At 38.7% G+C, this 17,907-nt stretch overlaps 1 protein-coding gene across 5 annotated transcripts in view; it reads left to right on the top strand.

The window, feature by feature from the left end:
- Window positions 1-17,907, top strand: part of LOC115215943 (histone deacetylase 4) — a 335,866-nt gene that overhangs the window by 307,978 nt on the left and 9,981 nt on the right. For all 5 annotated transcript variants that reach the window (XM_029785321.2, XM_029785323.2, XM_029785322.2 and 2 more), the window contains 8 exons: window positions 3,742-4,003; window positions 4,608-4,741; window positions 6,768-6,882; window positions 7,908-8,008; window positions 8,641-8,694; window positions 11,328-11,383; window positions 12,670-12,757; window positions 15,801-16,018. In XM_029785321.2, coding sequence (XP_029641181.1) covers window positions 3,742-4,003; window positions 4,608-4,741; window positions 6,768-6,882; window positions 7,908-8,008; window positions 8,641-8,694; window positions 11,328-11,383; window positions 12,670-12,757; window positions 15,801-16,018 — 1,028 coding nt within the window. The remainder of the gene's footprint in view (window positions 1-3,741; window positions 4,004-4,607; window positions 4,742-6,767; window positions 6,883-7,907; window positions 8,009-8,640; window positions 8,695-11,327; window positions 11,384-12,669; window positions 12,758-15,800; window positions 16,019-17,907) is intronic.

Consider the following 17,907-nt stretch of genomic DNA (forward strand, 5'->3'; position numbering starts at 1 on the left):
GTCACACCTGGCTCCATTGTCTGTTCTGGCATGGCTTCTATGGCTGGACGTCCTTCATAACACCAACCATTCCATTGAGTGTGCTTTTAACATGGCACCAGCACTGGTACCAATTGCTGCTGTGGCAGGTGGGTCTCTTTGAGTACAGCCATGAGCCAGATATCTTGTTCCTTAGTCATCTCCTCCATAAGGCTCGATGTCTTGAGATCAGCCTTGACTACTTTGTCCCGTGTCTTCCTCAGTCTCCCTCTTCTACAAGTTCCATCCACTTTGAATGATCGGCACTTCTGTATGCAACTGTCAACATGCATCTGCATCATAAGACCAAACCAGTGCAGTCTCCTCTCTTGCACATTGCATCTGATTCCTCTTGGGTCCAACTTTTCCCTCAATACCCTGGCACTTTGTCGCACATGTACACTGGCATTGCACATCCAGCATTCTACCTTCGTTCCTCTCTACCCTTCGCATGTCCTGTATTCAGTTCCCATGTCCCACCACCATGTAGAATTGCTGTCCACACACAAGCATCATACAATCTTCCTTTCACATGGAGAGAAAGAGGGAAACTTTTTGATGCTGGCAGAGATAAAAGCTCTCGAAATTTTCTCCATTCTCTTGATTGATATAGAGCTGTAGCAGGAGACATTTACCCTTACCCGAGGTGCCGTGCAGTGGGATTGAGCATGTGAACACATGGTTAGGAAGTAAGCTTGTTAACCACACCTATATACCATGCTATATATAGCATGACATATAGATGCAAGCATGGCTGTGTGGTTAAGAAGCTTGCTTCCTAACCATGTGGTCTCAGGCTCGATCCCACTGCATGGCAGCTTAGGTAAATTTCTTCTACTATAGCTTTAGGTCAACCAAAGCTTTGTGAGTGGATTTGGTAGATGGAAACTGAAAGAATTTTGTATATATATGTGTGTTTGTGTGTGTGTACCCTTGTCTTGACATCACAGTCATATAAGTGTTGTTTATTTCCAGTCTTCCATGGAAAACATGTTTGGCCATGGGACATATTATTTTAGCTGGAAATAGGTGAAGTTTGGCAACAACAATGGTTTCCAGTCACAGAAAATCTGCCTCAACAAATTCTCTCTGGCACATGGAGAAGTGGACATTTAAGAAAATCGACAATGATTTCCTCAGAAATGTTTGGTAAAATGGTTTTGCAATGTGGTGACAGACTTGATGTCGGAGGTCCTTGATCTTTAACGCTATAATAGTAAGAGTGCATATAGCTACCTTTGCAGGTATTTTGTTGGGTCTCTCTGAGCCTACAAGAAAACTCTACATGTGACTCCCCCAACTTCATGTTTGAACTCTTCTCCACATAATACTGGCATTGATGAGAGGAATATTCTGGTTATCAGACAATCAAACATCTCTGCCATATCCACCTCAGAATTGTGGCATTGCAGTATATGACATCGGGTGACAAAAATGGAGAACAAGCTTACATAAAGAGTTAATTAGACCCAGGTTAGTTGTGATCCAAATAGACAATGTTCAAAGTCTTTCCAACTGGGACCATCCTGTCTTTTTCCCCAAAGAACAATGCAATCATGATCACTAGTTCAAATATGCAATAAGTGTCTGTTTTGATGCTGTTTCTAGCAGCTCAACTGACTACCTGAAGATACCTGTATGAGTTGTAATTTTCTTTAACCCTAGATCAACCTGGATTGAGCAAACAAGTGTTCATAAGTATTTCAGCCATGATCGTCATATCTTTATAAAGCTACTAAGGTGTGCTGAGGTTTGGGTTGCTATTTCTAGTAAGCTGAGCAACCACATAGAAACTCTGTTTTGTCTATAATGAGTTTTACAGAAAGGCAAAAATTAATAATAATAATAATCCTGATTACTGTTCTCCCTCATTAAAATTCATCAGTGACCAGAAACTCCATTAGCTTTATTGTCGAGCATCAGTTACATATTCTTTTCACATGATCATGTGACCAACCAGGCTATCAGATATTGTTACACATCGCTGGTCACAATGCATTTTGCATTGTTTTAGCCTTCAAATGATGCTGCCCCACTCTCCAGGCAATCAGGCCAACATTCTCCACTGATTGAAACGGGTACTGAAGCAACATAAAATGAAGTGTTTTGCTCAAGAACACAATGTGCTGCCCAGTCAGGGAATTGAACCCATGATCTAGCAATCCTGAATGCCACAGCATAACCACTGGGCCATGTGTCTTCACACATATTTGTCTTAAATAGAAACCCTTCCAAAATACCTCTTTGCAGTTGTTTTGATTTCTGTTTCTCTTTTGACTGTATTTTTAGACTCTACTCCTGTGGTTCTTAACCTGGACATCAACACCTCTGTGGGACCATTATGTACCTACAAGGGAGTGGAAAAGCATTAATGTCATATTTTAATTAGGCACAATATACATTTTCAAACAAAAATTTCAGAAAATGAAGCAGGCATTGTGTTATGAGTGACCAGAAACATGTCTGATGACGTGCCAAAGTCCAACATAATTTCAACTTATAGGAAATTTTTTATTAATTTCTATAAAAATTTTAGGGACCATTTATATCTGCAGATGTCTAAACAGAGGCATTCATACTGCACAGGATAATAAACAGGGGAAAGAAATGAGTTATTAAATGCCATTTTATAAGATGAGTTGCTGAACTATAAGTGTTTTAAGAACCATTGCTCTAAGTGACCGATATGTGCCATTTGTTTCTTTAAGAGCTTTCCACTTTCCTTTTATGTCACCAAATATGATTGCAGTTGTTTGATCTTTCTTCTTTTCTTTTTGTTATTGACATAAGTTCCTGTACAAATGAACCCTTTTTAGTACTTGGTCCAGTCCTTTCCAGCCCAAATATTCTTCCTGTTTTATGTTCACACCAGCTAGATCTGGCCCCTCACATTTACCCGACAATGTCATACCAAAAATGCACAATCACATTATCAAAATCTCAAAGCTACAAGATTATGCATGATTAAGTCAAAACAATGTGACTAAATAAGCATTGCATTTAACAGAGAATCTGAATGCTTAAGGGTTAAAAATTATAAAAAAGTTTTCATGGAAAATGCTTACCAGTTCTTCTTGAGGATTCAGATAGAAGAATGTTCATATATTTTGAATTTCAAAGTTTTTCTTGCACTCTTTGAGACTCTGCTGTTCTTTTCTCACCCTGCTATTTCTCTTGATCTTCTGTCTATATTCACATTTCATATAAAGACTCATCATTTTCTAACTTACTAATGTTATTCTCTTTCCATTAAAAACAAAAAAAAAATGGAATCTTTTCAAGTCCAGCATTGGAACTTTCTTTCTCTTCTTCAAACTTTTGATTATCTTTTTGAAAATATTTCTCGTGTCATTTGATTAGCCGACAGTTTTATATTAACATCTGATTTCTCCTCTTTTCTTTTTACATTAGAACCTACAAAACATGTACACGTTACTTCACCCACAACTGCTATGATTCCATCAATCTTGCAACCACTACTACTACTACCACTACTACTACTGCATCATTTAATGGTTGCTACACTAAACTTTCTTGTAATAATTAAAGTTAATATAAAGCTAACTCTACTATATTCCTTGCATCTACACCCAGTTCTTGGTGCATGTCTTTTTTTTCTTTTTTATTGTTTCATTTGTTTTCCAAAGAAGTTTCTTTGCATCATTCACCCACTGAAGGGGTCAGGTATTTCTTTATATCTGTTTTCTCCTTGCTATCCACCAGGAAATGAAAGATTGTCGAGACCCTGATGATGGTGATGTCGTTGTTATCAAAGATTCTAAAATGGATGAGCAGAGCAGTGAACCAGACAAACAAAACAATCGGGAATCTTTCGTTGGTCAACAGAGAGACTTACTTAAAATACGACACAGAACATCACATCACCGTCCTTTGTCCCGCACTCAGTCCAGTCCACTGGTTACTTTCTCAATGCCTCCACAACAACCCCAGGATACTGGTCCTGTGCGCTATACATTTACTACAGGTTGCACTGCCTCTTATATTCTTCTTTACTTCAAAATATATAGTTATACAGCTGTTTGATATATGTATATATATATAAGTATATCACTTTGTGTATCATACTTAAAGCAGTACTTTGTTGAAAGCCTTGTAAACTGTGATATTCATCTTGAAAAAGCATAGAATGTATGGTGTTCAAAAACGCAGAAATATATGAGTAGCAGAAGAACATCATCCTACAGCAGTGATGGCATTTAGTCAAAAAGATTTGTGTAACTCTGGTGAAATTCTCCTGTAATTTTCTTGGTGCTAGTAACTTAGAAATCTTTTTATTCTCATGTATTTCATCAGTAGCAAAGATCTGCCAGGACTGCACACCTGCACAAAATCATTCACTACTGATATAGTAAAACAGTGAGTGAAGAATCACTGGTGTTGCAATTAACTACAGAAACAGTCTTAGTTGAAAATAGCAAGAGTCTATGTGTCTTGTTTTTTTCTGTAAAAATCATTATTTAAGGTAACAAACTTGGTATTCTGATTTAGTTAGTGTTTTCTTTGAATTGCCATAACATTTCCTCCCATTTAGAAACCCAATTGAACAATTTTGTTTTATTGACTCCTAGGACTGGCTTATGATACTGTAATGTTAAAGCATCAATGTTCCTGTGGTAACAATTCTGCCCATCCTGAACATGCAGGGCGTTTGCAGAGTATTTGGTCTCGTCTGCAAGAAAGAGGTCTTGTGTCTCGATGTGAGGTAGGAATTGTAGTTTTTCTGCATTTGTTGTAACCGATTTGGTACCAGCATTATTGGTCTAAAAGAACTAATGTCTTCAGACTCTAATGTTAGGTTTGTATTTAATACACACACACACACACACACATTTGTGACAAACTGAAAGAATGAGTTCTCAACACTGTGTAGCTGGAGGAATATTTTAAATGTTCTTATTTCTGTGCAACATAAAATCAATCTTCGCAACTTGCTTGACTTTGATGGTTTATGAAAATTGACACAACTCTTTACAAAAGTAAATTCACAGTAAGAAGGGTGCTGCGTAATAAATGTAGGTCAACTCAGTTTATTGGGTCAAACAATATTTTAACAGCATGTCAGTTTTCCTTGGATTTAAAATGAAAAATACACAGAAATACAGAAATCCAAATCTGAACAGGAATATCCTGCTTTCTTTTCTAGACAAAACCAATATCAGGTTGCACTTGTTCGTAATTGGTAACAAAGAGAGAAAACAAGAAAGAGAACATTTAGTCAAAAAGCTTTGTGGAACTCTGGTGAAATTCTCCTGTAATTTTCTTGGTGCTAGTAACTTAGAAATCTTTTATCCGCATCTGTTTTGAAAACTGAAAGAGCAGTGGATTCAGAATATTGTCTGAGAGTGTGTATCTTCAGATTTTCCTCCAATTTACAGCCATTTGGTGTAAAATGTTCAGCAAGTTCCACCAAACCACTAGGCCCATTTGAATTTTTTGTTGAATTTCAATGTTATGTAACCAGCACAAATCAAATTGTGTTTGGTGCATTCAGCTGCATCCATCAAACAGGAAGTATTACAGGTCCCACAGTCATAACAGTTCTCTTAGAATTTGTGATTGAGTCAACCTGACTCATGCTATTGCACAGTGAACAGGAGGTATCTCCCTTATGACTGTTTTTGGGTTACAGCCTTCAAAAACTCCAATGGAGTTTTTTTTTTATTATGATTAAAGGTATTAATTAGCAGTTATATTTTTGTTGTCTAAAGACTACAATAGGTGGATGAGGCTACACTTTTGAAATGCCAGCAAAATTCAGTGCCAGTTAATCACTAAAAGAATTTGGTTATAAATTTTATTTTGACTACTAAATTAATTAGGTATTAAAATTTGACTTAATTCAGAGTCAATTTTATCATTTGCAATTTCCTTTGATCAGAATTCATTAGAGCTGCATTTAACATAATGGCATGCAAAATCCTTTGCACGTTTCCAAAAGTTCCCTATATCAGTACAAATCCAGTCTCAAACTGGGTCTTCAGATTTGACTTAACTGCATGGTGTGAAGGATCAAAGCAATGCTGGAGGTAAATATAGGATGACTGGAGTTTCTAAAATAACTCTGTTCCTATGCAGCCTTCTGTAAACTTTTGTTTCCAAAAATGCTAGCTTTGAAAGGTTTGATGAGAATTTTCTGTTCTACTTAAAGCCATAGTTTTGTGCAAAGCAATCACAGAAATGCTAAAACTTGGCTAGACTATCTTGTATTCTTTCACAGACCAAAAAAATTTCTAAAAAAGACAAAATCAATAAGCCACAGCTAGAATATTGGTTCACGATCCATGCAGGAGTTTGAATGTTTTCACTTCCTGTATCTCGTATTTCATTATAAAGATATTTGTGAAATTAAATTGCCATGATGCATCCAAATTGGTACTGAAATGAGTTTGGGAAAACTGTTCACAAGCACTGTTTGAGTTTCTGAAATCTTGTCAGACACGCATTAGGGAAAGCCTTAAGACAAATAGAAAAAATCACCTAGAATAACCTCACAAACTCTGAACATATTGCACTCCATCACCTAGCTAACAATGACAAGAAGGGTATTTGGCCATAGAAAGGCTACTTCAACAAATTCTGCCAGTGTGGCAAAGTGGACATTAAAGGATGATGTTTCAGTAATGCAGTCCAAGTCCACTCGTCCACATTGGAAGGGTTAGTTTAACAAACCGGTTCTCATAGATGCTTTGTGTTGTGCTTTTCCACTCAATCTGGTTATTTATTTACAGCGTGTGAAAACGCGAAAAGCCACTTTGGAAGAATTACAGAGTTGCCATACAGAAGTCTACACATTATTGTATGGAACGAATCACCCAAGACAGAAAATGGACCCTAAACTAATTGGTTAGTTCTTATGATTCATTTCCTTCAAATTTATTTCAGAATTTTTGCAGTTTCTCAATCATAACTTATTGTAATGAATTTTACTTTTCAGGACCTGATAACCAAACTGTCCTCATTCAATTAACATAATTTGCTAATTTTTTTACCTCAATCTGAGGATGCATTACACTAACACCTGAGTTTTAAAATCTTGAAGTAACAAAACTATTCCCACTTTAACTTATCCTCCATTTCCTTGATATGAGAAAGATTTTTTCTGGAAATCTCCACAGTTTTTTTTTTCTTTAATCAACAAAATAATATTTAAGAAATCAACACTTGAACATTTCTGTATTGTGTGCCAGGGCTCACAAGACCAGTTACCTCAGGACACAATATTCTTGCTCGACAGGATGCCATTCCATCAGAGGTCCACTCGTTTACAGCTGAGTGAACTGGAATTGAACCCATGATCTTGCAATCATGATTGCAACACTAATCACAAGGCCACTTGCCTTCATTGTTTAACAAAAGGCTAACCTCTTACTAGCAGAGGAGAGAGATTTCAATTTCCAGCCCAAAACATTTCAAGCTTCTACCCACTCCCAACACTTTTCTTTTTCTCTTCCTTTCATTATCCTGAAAATGCTATCATTCTCACTCCACCATCCATGCTCAGATTCCACAAAAGAACAAATACTTTGAACATTTCTTCCATCTTGGAACTGCTCTCCTGTGAAATACTCTCTTGTAATTTTCTTTCATTCTACAGACATTGCCATGCAGATATTCAAACTGAATAGAACCACATTGTTCTTGCTGGTCAGCAGGGGCCGATACAACAACATTGCTCTTCCTATAAGGCTTAATTATAAACAAAACTTCATTTATTAACAAAGATATTGAAAAACAAATGTAGAGGTTGCCATACCTTGACAGTTTTTATAGATTGGAATTAGAAAGAAACACAGTGAAATTATTGAATTCTTTACAGTTTTTGTCAGTTCTTGGATTCGTTATATAAAAGATCATTATTCTATTTTCAGATTCTCTTTCTCTGAGATTTTGTATTCTCAGCTGTGGTGGTATTGGTGTGGATTCTGATACAGTGTGGAATGAATCTCATACAACCACTGCTGCACGCATGGTAAGTAGGAAGCAGCTTGTTTGGTGTCTTTTCTTGGGTTTTTGTATTGCTCTGCAACACACTGCCACCTTTTTATTCAACATATAAACATTTGTATTGTAGAACTGTTTGAATTCTACTCAAATTAATAGGGGCTAGCATAGCTGTGTGGTTATGAAGTTGGTTTCACAACATCATCTTCGGCAAGTGTTTTCTACAATAACCTCAAGTTGACCAATGTTTTGTGTGATGAACATCCTGGTCTGAGCTGATCTCTCAATGACAAGTCTCCAGAACAAAAATTTGAAAACCAAATTCATAGTTGCTGGTCAGTAATGATACCTTGGCCATAAACACTGCATTTCGGTGGCGTTTTTTCCATTCTTAAACTCTCACAACATCACATGTGGAATGTGCACTTTCAATTCATCCATTTACGGGAGTGAAATTTAATTTTAAACAATGATGTACACACTTTCACTGCTTAAATATGGATGACAGTTGAGGTTCTTTTAAAAACGGTAGTTTCCATTTCAACTTCAAACATCTTGAAGTCCAAAATGCTTCATTAGAATTTATTTCCAAAAACGGGAATTATTTCTGATTCAACCCAATAGTTTAATGTTATAACAGGAGTTGATTATATATTTCAGGCTGCAGGCTGTGTGATAGAACTGGCATTTAAAGTTGCTTCAGGTGAATTAAAGGTAAAATGATTGCTTTTTAATTTGCAACAATTATATTCTTCTCTTTCCAATTCCACTCACGTTATCTTCATATGTTGCTTGTGTTTTCTGGTTGTATTCTTCTTTGGTTGGTTTCTTGGACTTTAGTCATGAATTTAGCATGAAGCTAAAAGTCCATCAAGGTCCAGTCTTCCTCCTGTTCTTAGTCATCATAATCCAATCCTACAAACTGTTACCAAGGAGTTTAAGACTGGTTCTTTCTGGGTTACTGATGATCTTGTTCTCATAGTTGAATCTATCTGGGAATTAGAGAAGAAATTCCTGGCACGGAAGCTAAACCTTGAATTGAAAGGCCTTAGGTAAGTAGGGAAGAATACATTCAGGGAAATAGCCTTGTTCAATATGTAGAAAAGGGTTAGAGATAAGTTCCATGCGTTGTACTTGATGTAAGCTATGGACTCACAAGAGATGTAGAAGACTGATAAGCAGACTCTCCAAGGATGTGATGGATGCAATGGAGCAGAGGCAGAGCAGAAAGGAAGTCTCTTGAATACTGAGATGGCTCGTTAGAAGTAGTTGATGGCTTTTGTCGGGAGATGTAATTAGGAAGAGAGGTGGTTGCTCTGAAAGCAGCCAGGTTAAGAACTGGTTGGAGAAAGTTCAGGGAACGACTGCCACTGTTGATGACAAAGATTTCTTCCCAAGACTGAGGGGCAGATTGTACAATGCTTGTGTTAGAAGTGCAATGCCACATGCTTGTGAGACATGGGCTTTGAATGTAGAGGACTTGAGGGGTGTTCTTGGTTGGATGTGCAATGTGAATGTGCATGAAAGAATTAGTACAAGGGTGCTAAAAACTGGGCATAAGAGGAATCAGATGTTGTATTCAAGAAAGAAGTTTGTGCTGGTCTGGACATGTGATGCATGTGGACAAGGATGGCTGTGTAAAGAAATGTCATGTGGCTGGAACTTGCAGGAGATCCAGGAAAACATGGAGTAAAATGATGAAGACTGACCTCAGGATTCTGAGCCTGGTGAAGAAGATGACAAAGGAAAGGGATCTCTGGTGATAGGAGGCCCTCAAAAAGATTTGCCCTCCTTAGTGAAACTGAGTTCTGGAAGTGCTAAGTTACAGTGCCCCTCCCTGTTCATGTTACAGTGCTACCCTCACCTCATGCATTATGCCTGCCTCTTCCACTTACCCACCCCAGCTCCTACAGGCTACCCAATCATGTCATCTCTCTCTCTCTCACCCGCCCACCTGGCAACTGTATCATCTTTACCATTCATGCTGTTCACCCCTGCTCTCTCTTCATCCTTCTATCTTTTCCAGCACATGGTTCTTTGTTCATCCATCCTTCAGCCCTACCCATTCTGGCAGTCTGCCTCCCCAACTCCTCATTCTCTTTCCCACACAATCTTGCAAACAACCCACCCACCCCACTTCTACTCAGCTTCTGCCCTTAAAGGGCCACCTGAGCACCTCATCACCATTATCTCAGTTCCTGCTGGTCATTCTCTCCCTCTCCCCTACTTGATTCCTCTACAAGAACCCCCCACCCCACTCCACCTATCAGTGTTCATAGTCCTGTGAACTGCATAGTAACCACAATAATGCATGTGCCATGTAAAGAAGAAAAGCCCCCCCCCCCCAGTCCAGACTAGAATAAGAACTCGTTGGAGGTGTTAAGGGGGCCGTCCAGCCTTAGAAAGTTTGCCAAAACGGACATTGGAACACGAAGCAGTCCTTAGACACATCAGATCCTGTCAAACTGTCCAACCCCTGCTAGCATGGAATGCGGATGATAAATGATGATGATGATGATGATGTTTTCTCATACTAGTCTATATTTTGTTTCATCATAACATTGTGCTTCTTTGTATCTGAGAAAACTGAAGAGAGAAGTGAGTTGTGAATGATTTATTGGAAGGCAAACAGATGGGGGGTGGTTTAAAACACTTGCCTCTCAGCCGTGTGGTCATAGGTTCAGTCCTACTCTTTGACACCTTGGTCAAGAGTCTTTTACTTTGGAGTCAGGCTGACTAATGCCTTGTAAATGGAATTGGTTGATGGAAACTTTATGGAAGCCTGTTATATGTACGTGGGTGTGTGTGGTACACATGTACATGACAGGCTTCCCTACAGTTTCCATCAGACATTCCTGCTTCTTGCATGAGGTCATCTAAGCATAAGAACAGTGTCACAGTCTCACCCAATATCTGTAATAGAGAAGTATGTGTGCTGGTGCAGATATGTGATGTAAATGAATGCCACTTACCAGAAAGGAAGATGCCATGTGCCAACAGTAGAATCTTGTCATGGCAGAGAAAGACTAAGAAGGATCTAGAAGAAGAAATGGTCAGGTGTTAGTTGGGTTTCGTAGACAAGAAGAGAGAGGATCAACAAGAATAGCAACACAACATGCAACAGATGTTGCAACCCAATGAATGGTACCGTGGACAAGCAGATGTTGAATGGTGTTGGCAGCAAGGATGCTGACAACAGCTCCTCTTCATCCTTGTTTTCCACCTCATCATATTTCTCTTCACCTTCTCCTCCATCTTATCATTCCTAATGAACCATAGTTTGCTATTTATTGTAATAATTCTCAGTTGTTGTGTTTAACTTTTAAGTCAGTATTTTATTTCCACAGAATGGCATGGCAGTTGTCCGACCTCCAGGTCATCATGCAGAAGCACAACAAGCTATGTAAGTAGTCTGCACAGTGTAACATTCTTTTGAAAACTCCTGCTCTAACTTTCTCCCTTTCCACCTCTCTCTCTCTCTCTCTCTCGTGGTCGTAGCCAGCCTCCTGTGCTAGTGGCACGTTAAAAAGCACCCACTACACTCTCTTAGTGGTTGGCATTAGGAAGGGCATCCAGCTGTAGAAAGACTGCCAGATCAGACTGGAGCCTGGTTCATCCTCCTGGCTTCCCAGACCCCAGTCAAACCATCCAACCCATGCCAGCATGGAAAACGGACGTTAAAAGATGATGATGATACATGCACACACACACATACACACACACACACACCTTATTCATGTGTGTGTGTGCGTGTACAAGGTAAAGGTTTACAGCTCCTTTGAAGTTTCAGTTCTGGTGTTGTCATCAATCTGATAAAGGCTCTGAAGCCAAAACCTCAAAGTAAACATCAACCTTTTCTTGTAACAATAAACTAAACGTGGTGCTGTATTGAAAAGTAATCAATGATCTTCCAAGACGATTATTTTGACCATAGGTCATCTGTTGATGCTGGGCCACATTTTAAACAACTTGGACTTTCCAAGTAGCACAATCTCATGAATTACCAATAAAATGTATCTTATCGCTGACACCCTGTATATAACTACCCATAAAAATAAACAAAAATATTGTGCCTTACTATTTATTCCCACCACTTAAATGTGGGTGTTCTATTAGAACACACTTTGTACTCTGGTAATATTTAAACCACCGTGTATGTGTGTGTGCAGGCATGGCTGGGTGGTTAAGCTGCTCACTTTGCAGCCGCATGGTTTTGGTTTCAGTTCCACTGTACAGCTTTTTGGACAAGTGCTTTCTGTTATAGCCTTAGACTGAACATTATCTTGTGAAGAAATTTAATAGATTGGAAACTGTGTGGAAGCCATTGTGTGTGTCTTTATGTTTGTCCCCCCACCACTACTTCATAAATGGTGTTGGTTTGTTTCTGTCCCTGTAACTTAGTGCTTAGTAAGGAGATCAGTTAGCTCCAGATTTAAAAATAAGTTCTGGTAGTGATTTGTTCGCTTAAACACATAATGGTGGTGCCCCAGCATGGCCACAGTCCTATGACTAAAACAAGTAACAGATAATAGAAAGATAAAATGTCACACACACACACACACTTTTTTTTCCTTTGTTATAATCCTAGAAATTCATTAAAGCAGTTGTATATAATTACTTGATTTAATTATACAATCCATGTTTAAATATTTGTCCATTTTGTGATTTTTCTTTCCGTCTCTCCTGCAGGGGTTTCTGTTACTTTAACTCTATTGCTATTGCGGCCAAACAACTACGGGAGAAAATGAAAGTGGAGAAAATCCTCATTCTAGATTGGGTAAGTGAACAGAACTTGTATTGAATAGTTTCTTTTATAGGTACTTGCATGGTCGTGTGGGTTTCAGTAGCACCTTGGACAAGTGTCTTCTGCTACTACCCTGGGCCAACTGAAGCTCAGTGAATGTGGCAGGCAAAACTGTGTGGAAACCTGTTGTATCTGTGTGTTTATCTCGCCCTACTCCACTGTTTCATAACTGGTGTTTGTTTACATAGACTAAATGCCAGATCAAGTAAACCATTGCAAGTGCTGCCCTCTCATGGCCATAATCCAGTGACTGGAACATCTTTTGGTGTTAGAAGAGACATTCCTGCCTACAGACTTCCTTATTTCTTCCATGAGAATTCATGTTTTCCAGAATTCAGGAATCATCATCATCATCATCGTCGTTTAACGTCCGTTCTCCATGCTAGCATGGGTTGGACGGTTCGACCGGGGTTCTGGGAAGCCAGAAGGCTGCACCAGGCTCCAGTCTAATTTGGCAATGTTTCTACAGCTGGATGCCCTTCCTAACACCAACCACTCCGTGAGTGTAGTGGGTGCTTTTTACGTGCCACCTGCACAGGTGCCAGGCGGGGCTGGCAACGGCCACGGTCAGATTGGTGTATTTTATGTGCCACCGGCACGGAAGCCAGTCGAGGCGGTGCTGGCATCGGCCACGAGTCGGATAGTGCTTTTTACGTACCACCAGACCAGGGATCCTGGCTGGTTCAATTCGATTTCGATTTCGCTTGCCCCAACATGTCTTCACAAGCAAAGGGGGTTGGCAAGGGTGCCTGTCGTACGGTCGCATTGAAGTATTTTACGTGCCACGGCCACGAGTCGGATAGTGCTTTTTACGTACCACCAGACCAGGGATCCTGGCTGGTTCAATTCGATTTCGATTTCGCTTGCCCCAACATGTCTTCACAAGCAAAGGGGGTTGGCATGGGTGCCTGTCGTACGGTCGCATTGGAGTATTTTACGTGCCACGGCCACGAGTCGGATAGTGCTTTTTACGTACCACCAGGCCAGGGATCCTGGCTGGTTCAATTCGGTTTCGATTTCGATTTCGATTTCCCCAACATGTCTTCGCAAGCATGGGGGGTTGGCATGGGTGTCTGTCGTCGGATGAGGTTCTATATCGACTTCGCTTGCCTCAACCGGTCTTTGTGTCCAAGGGAGGAAAGGCATTCATAAGTGGGCTGGGCTCACTTGTCCTGCCTGGTCTTCTCACGTACAGAATATTTCCAAAGGTCTCGGTCTCTGGTCATTTCCTCAGTGAGGCCTAAAGTTCGAAGGTCGTGCTTCACCACCTCGTCCCAGGTTTTCCTGGGTCTACCTCTTCCACGGGTTCCCTCAACTGCTAGGGATTGGCACTTTCTCACACACCTATCTTCATCCATTCTCGCCACATGACCATACCAGCGCAATCGTCTCTCTTGCACACCACAACTGATGCTTCTTAGGTACAACATTTCTCTCAAGGTGCTAACGCTCTGTCGAGTATGTACACTGACATTACACATCCATCGGAGCATACTGGCTTCATTCCTCACGAGCTTACGCATGTCCTCAGCAGTCACGGCCCATGTTTCGCTGCCATGTAGCATGGCTGTTCGTACACACGCATCATACAGTCTGCCTTTTACTCTGAGCGAGAGGCCTTTAGTCACCAGCAGAGGTAAGAGCTCCCTAAACTTTGCCCAGGCTATTCTTATTCTAGCAGTTACACTTTCAGCGCACCCACCCCCACTACTGACTTGGTCACCTAGATAACGGAAGCTATCAACTACTTCTAGTTTTTCCCCCTGGAAAGTGACGAATTCTAATAACCCCTTTGCTCGTTCCACCATTTCTTCCTTCTTCATCAAGTTTTAAAATATTAGGTATGAAAATGGTGAGCTGACAGAACCATTAGCATCTTTCAAAATCTCACTGATGTCCACTTTGCCTTTCATCCTTTCAGAGTTGATGAAATAAGGACCAGTTGAGTACTGGGGTCAGTGTAATCAACTAATTCCTTCTTCCTGTATTTCTGACCCCATGCCAAAATTTGAAAAAATACTAAGTGTGTTATTTGAAAGTGCTAAGTAGAGGAATATTGGATATTAATCCAACACCTCACAATTTTGAGATTAAATTGCACCAAATTTAGCATAATTTTTTCATTCCCCAAACTCAATACAATATGTAGCAGCAGCAGCAGTAGTAGTAGATTTGAATCAATTATCTTCAACATTATTGCATCGACCTTTCTTTTGTTGCATAAGGTTTTACATAAAACCACTTAATATAACTTTAGTACAAGAGTTTAAATATTTAATACCAGGAAAAATACTGAAAAATAATCGAAGTACCATGTACATGTTATATTATCAGCATAATCAGTTTCATTATTTTAATGTTAACATTTCCATGCAGGCATGGATCAAGCAAAATTCATTGAGACAAACATTCACTGGCTGGATGCCTGTCCTGTCACCAACCCCCATCTGGTTTCCAAGGGAGGTAATAATCCCATAGTTTGTCAAATATCAAACAGCCCAAACATGGTTATGAGCTTTTTTGTTTACGAAGCTTGTGCAACATGTTGGAGCCTGTCAAGAAGCTTGGTTGTGTTTCCATAGTTGACTTCCTGTCTTGATGGTGTAACTCTTTTGTCTGTTGTTAGCGAACACACATAAAGAAAGGAGATTTATGAAATCATTCACACAAACTTACACATATGTCTATAAATCATGCTTCTTCAGTTTTGTCTACCAGTTTCACTCACAAAGAATTGGTCCACCTACAAGCATCTTACAGAACGTTAGCCAACAATGCTCAAGCAGTGAGTTTGAACCCATAACCTCATAGTTCCTTTGCAAACTTCATAACAATGCAGTCATGCTTGCCTGATATGTATTATAATGAGTAATAAAGCATGAGATTTAGTTATTGCGATGAGAAAGAAAAGAAGTTGTAATTGAGAAGAAAGCAGCCATTTTATCCAATTCGGTATTTATGTCATTCAATATTCCATTTGATGTTTCTTTTAAAAAAAAAAACTTTTTCTTTGCAGGACGTTCATCATGGCAATGCCACACAGCAGATGTTCTATAATGATCCCAGTGTCTTGTACATATCAATACATCGGCATGATGAAGGTAATTTTTTCCCAGGGACTGGATCCCCTGACGAATGTGGCGCTGATGATGGACTTGGTTTTAATGTCAATATTGCATTCGGTGGATCCTTGAATCCACCAATGGGCGATGCTGAGTATCTGACAGCTTTCAGGTGAGCAAGTTTCACATTTTACATCAACAGAGAATTTTCTATGAGATATGAGAATGAGAAAATAATTTTCTCAGGTATGTGGCTACATATATATATATATATATATATATACGTACACACACACATGTATAGGTGAGAGAGTTGGTATGTGAAAGCATGTGGTTGGATGTATAAAAGACAAAAAAGAGTGAAAAAACTACAGTAGGCTTGTGTTTTGTGGTTAAAGAATATATTTAAATCGTTATGTTAGAAAAATTTTATAAAATTTTGCGTATAGTAACATAGTTTTTGAAGAAATAACCAATTTCGTATTTTCTTTTCAAATTTCTCAAATTTCTTTACCTATATCGTGTCATGTCTTCGCTATGTTGTGAAATATGAAGTTCCAGGTAGGGGAAGGTAATCAGGGATTTTTTCCGGTATGAGGGAGATAATTAAACATGTTGGGAATGACTAATTAAAGATGATTTGGTTTGGAAGGAATACAATGTTACAAGCGGTTAGGTTTTGCTATATATTTTTTTCAATGAGGTTGAGTTTCCTTTTTTAAAAATGTTAGAAATGGTTAAGTTTTGGCTTATATTTTTCAATGAAGAAGATTTCCTTATTTAATCTAACTTGTATTGGTGTTCCAATGGCACATTGATAGAATGGAAAGATTATAAATTGTGGTAGCAGTTGCTTTGCACATTTCTCAATATGTTCACTAAGGGGTATCATTCTGTATTCTGGAAATGCAATCTGCTGTCAATGCAGAGTGCATCTGCATCTGAGCGATAATCCCATGGACCCTATGTAGTTTTTGTGGCAGCCCGAGCATCTTATGACATAAATCAGGTTTTCCGAAGCACAAGTAAAATTAGATTTGATTTTGAATTTTTGTCCCTCTTTGAAGAGGAATTCTGATCCTTCTAGAAGGTTTGGGCATGTTGCGCAATTTGGTCTACCACATTTTTTTACTTTTGCATCCGTTATTTCAGAAAATAATTTTGCCTTTCTGAGGATCTTTTTTAGTGATTTCGGTTGTTTGTAGCTTTTAATGATTTTATGTATGTTTAAAATTTCCTTCAATTTAGGGTCCTTATGTAGCATTGGTAAATTCTGGGTGATGATGGTGAATATATACACACACTTGTATATATACACATATAATATACATAATATAATATACAATCTAATATAGTAGAACATTTAGTATATGTCTGTATGTGTATATATATATATCTGTGTAGGTATATATATATATATATTGCCTGTTATATACATTATATTATTATCTTTATAATTTACTTCCATCTTTACTTTTTAATTGTCACTTTAATTTTAACTTTCCTATGATATACAATTTTCAAGATGGTGTAATTTGGTTGTTCATTTTGAACTGATAAAAGGTTTTTTTCAAATATTTTATGTATAAGTCTGTGTGTATATATATGTAGTGGTATAAATATCAACACACAAAAAAATTTTTTTCTTCTCCATTTCCTCCCTTATTTTTATTTTTATTTTTATATTTATTTTCCCTTTTTCTCTTTTTGTCTCTCTCCCCTTCTCCAAACACACAGAGACACACATGCACACAAACACACATGGATACACAGAGACACACACACACACCTCCACAAAACGATCTACTTTGACCCCAAATGGCATTTGACCATCCTCAAAATCATAAAAGGTGTAATTTATGGCCTGCCTACCCACCAACACACACTCAGTGACACCAAAATGGACAGAAAGCTAAAATTCTTAAAACTCCCTAGGGGGTCCAGCAGGCCAAAGGAAATCCTTCTTCTTCTTCTTCCCTCTCCCTTCCCCTCCTTCTCTTTAGCCTCAGATACAAACGCACATACACATACACACATGTTCTCTCTCTCACTTCCTCCTCA

This window comes from Octopus sinensis, linkage group LG9, assembly GCF_006345805.1.
Source record: "Octopus sinensis linkage group LG9, ASM634580v1, whole genome shotgun sequence".
NCBI lineage: Eukaryota > Metazoa > Mollusca > Cephalopoda > Octopoda > Octopodidae > Octopus > Octopus sinensis.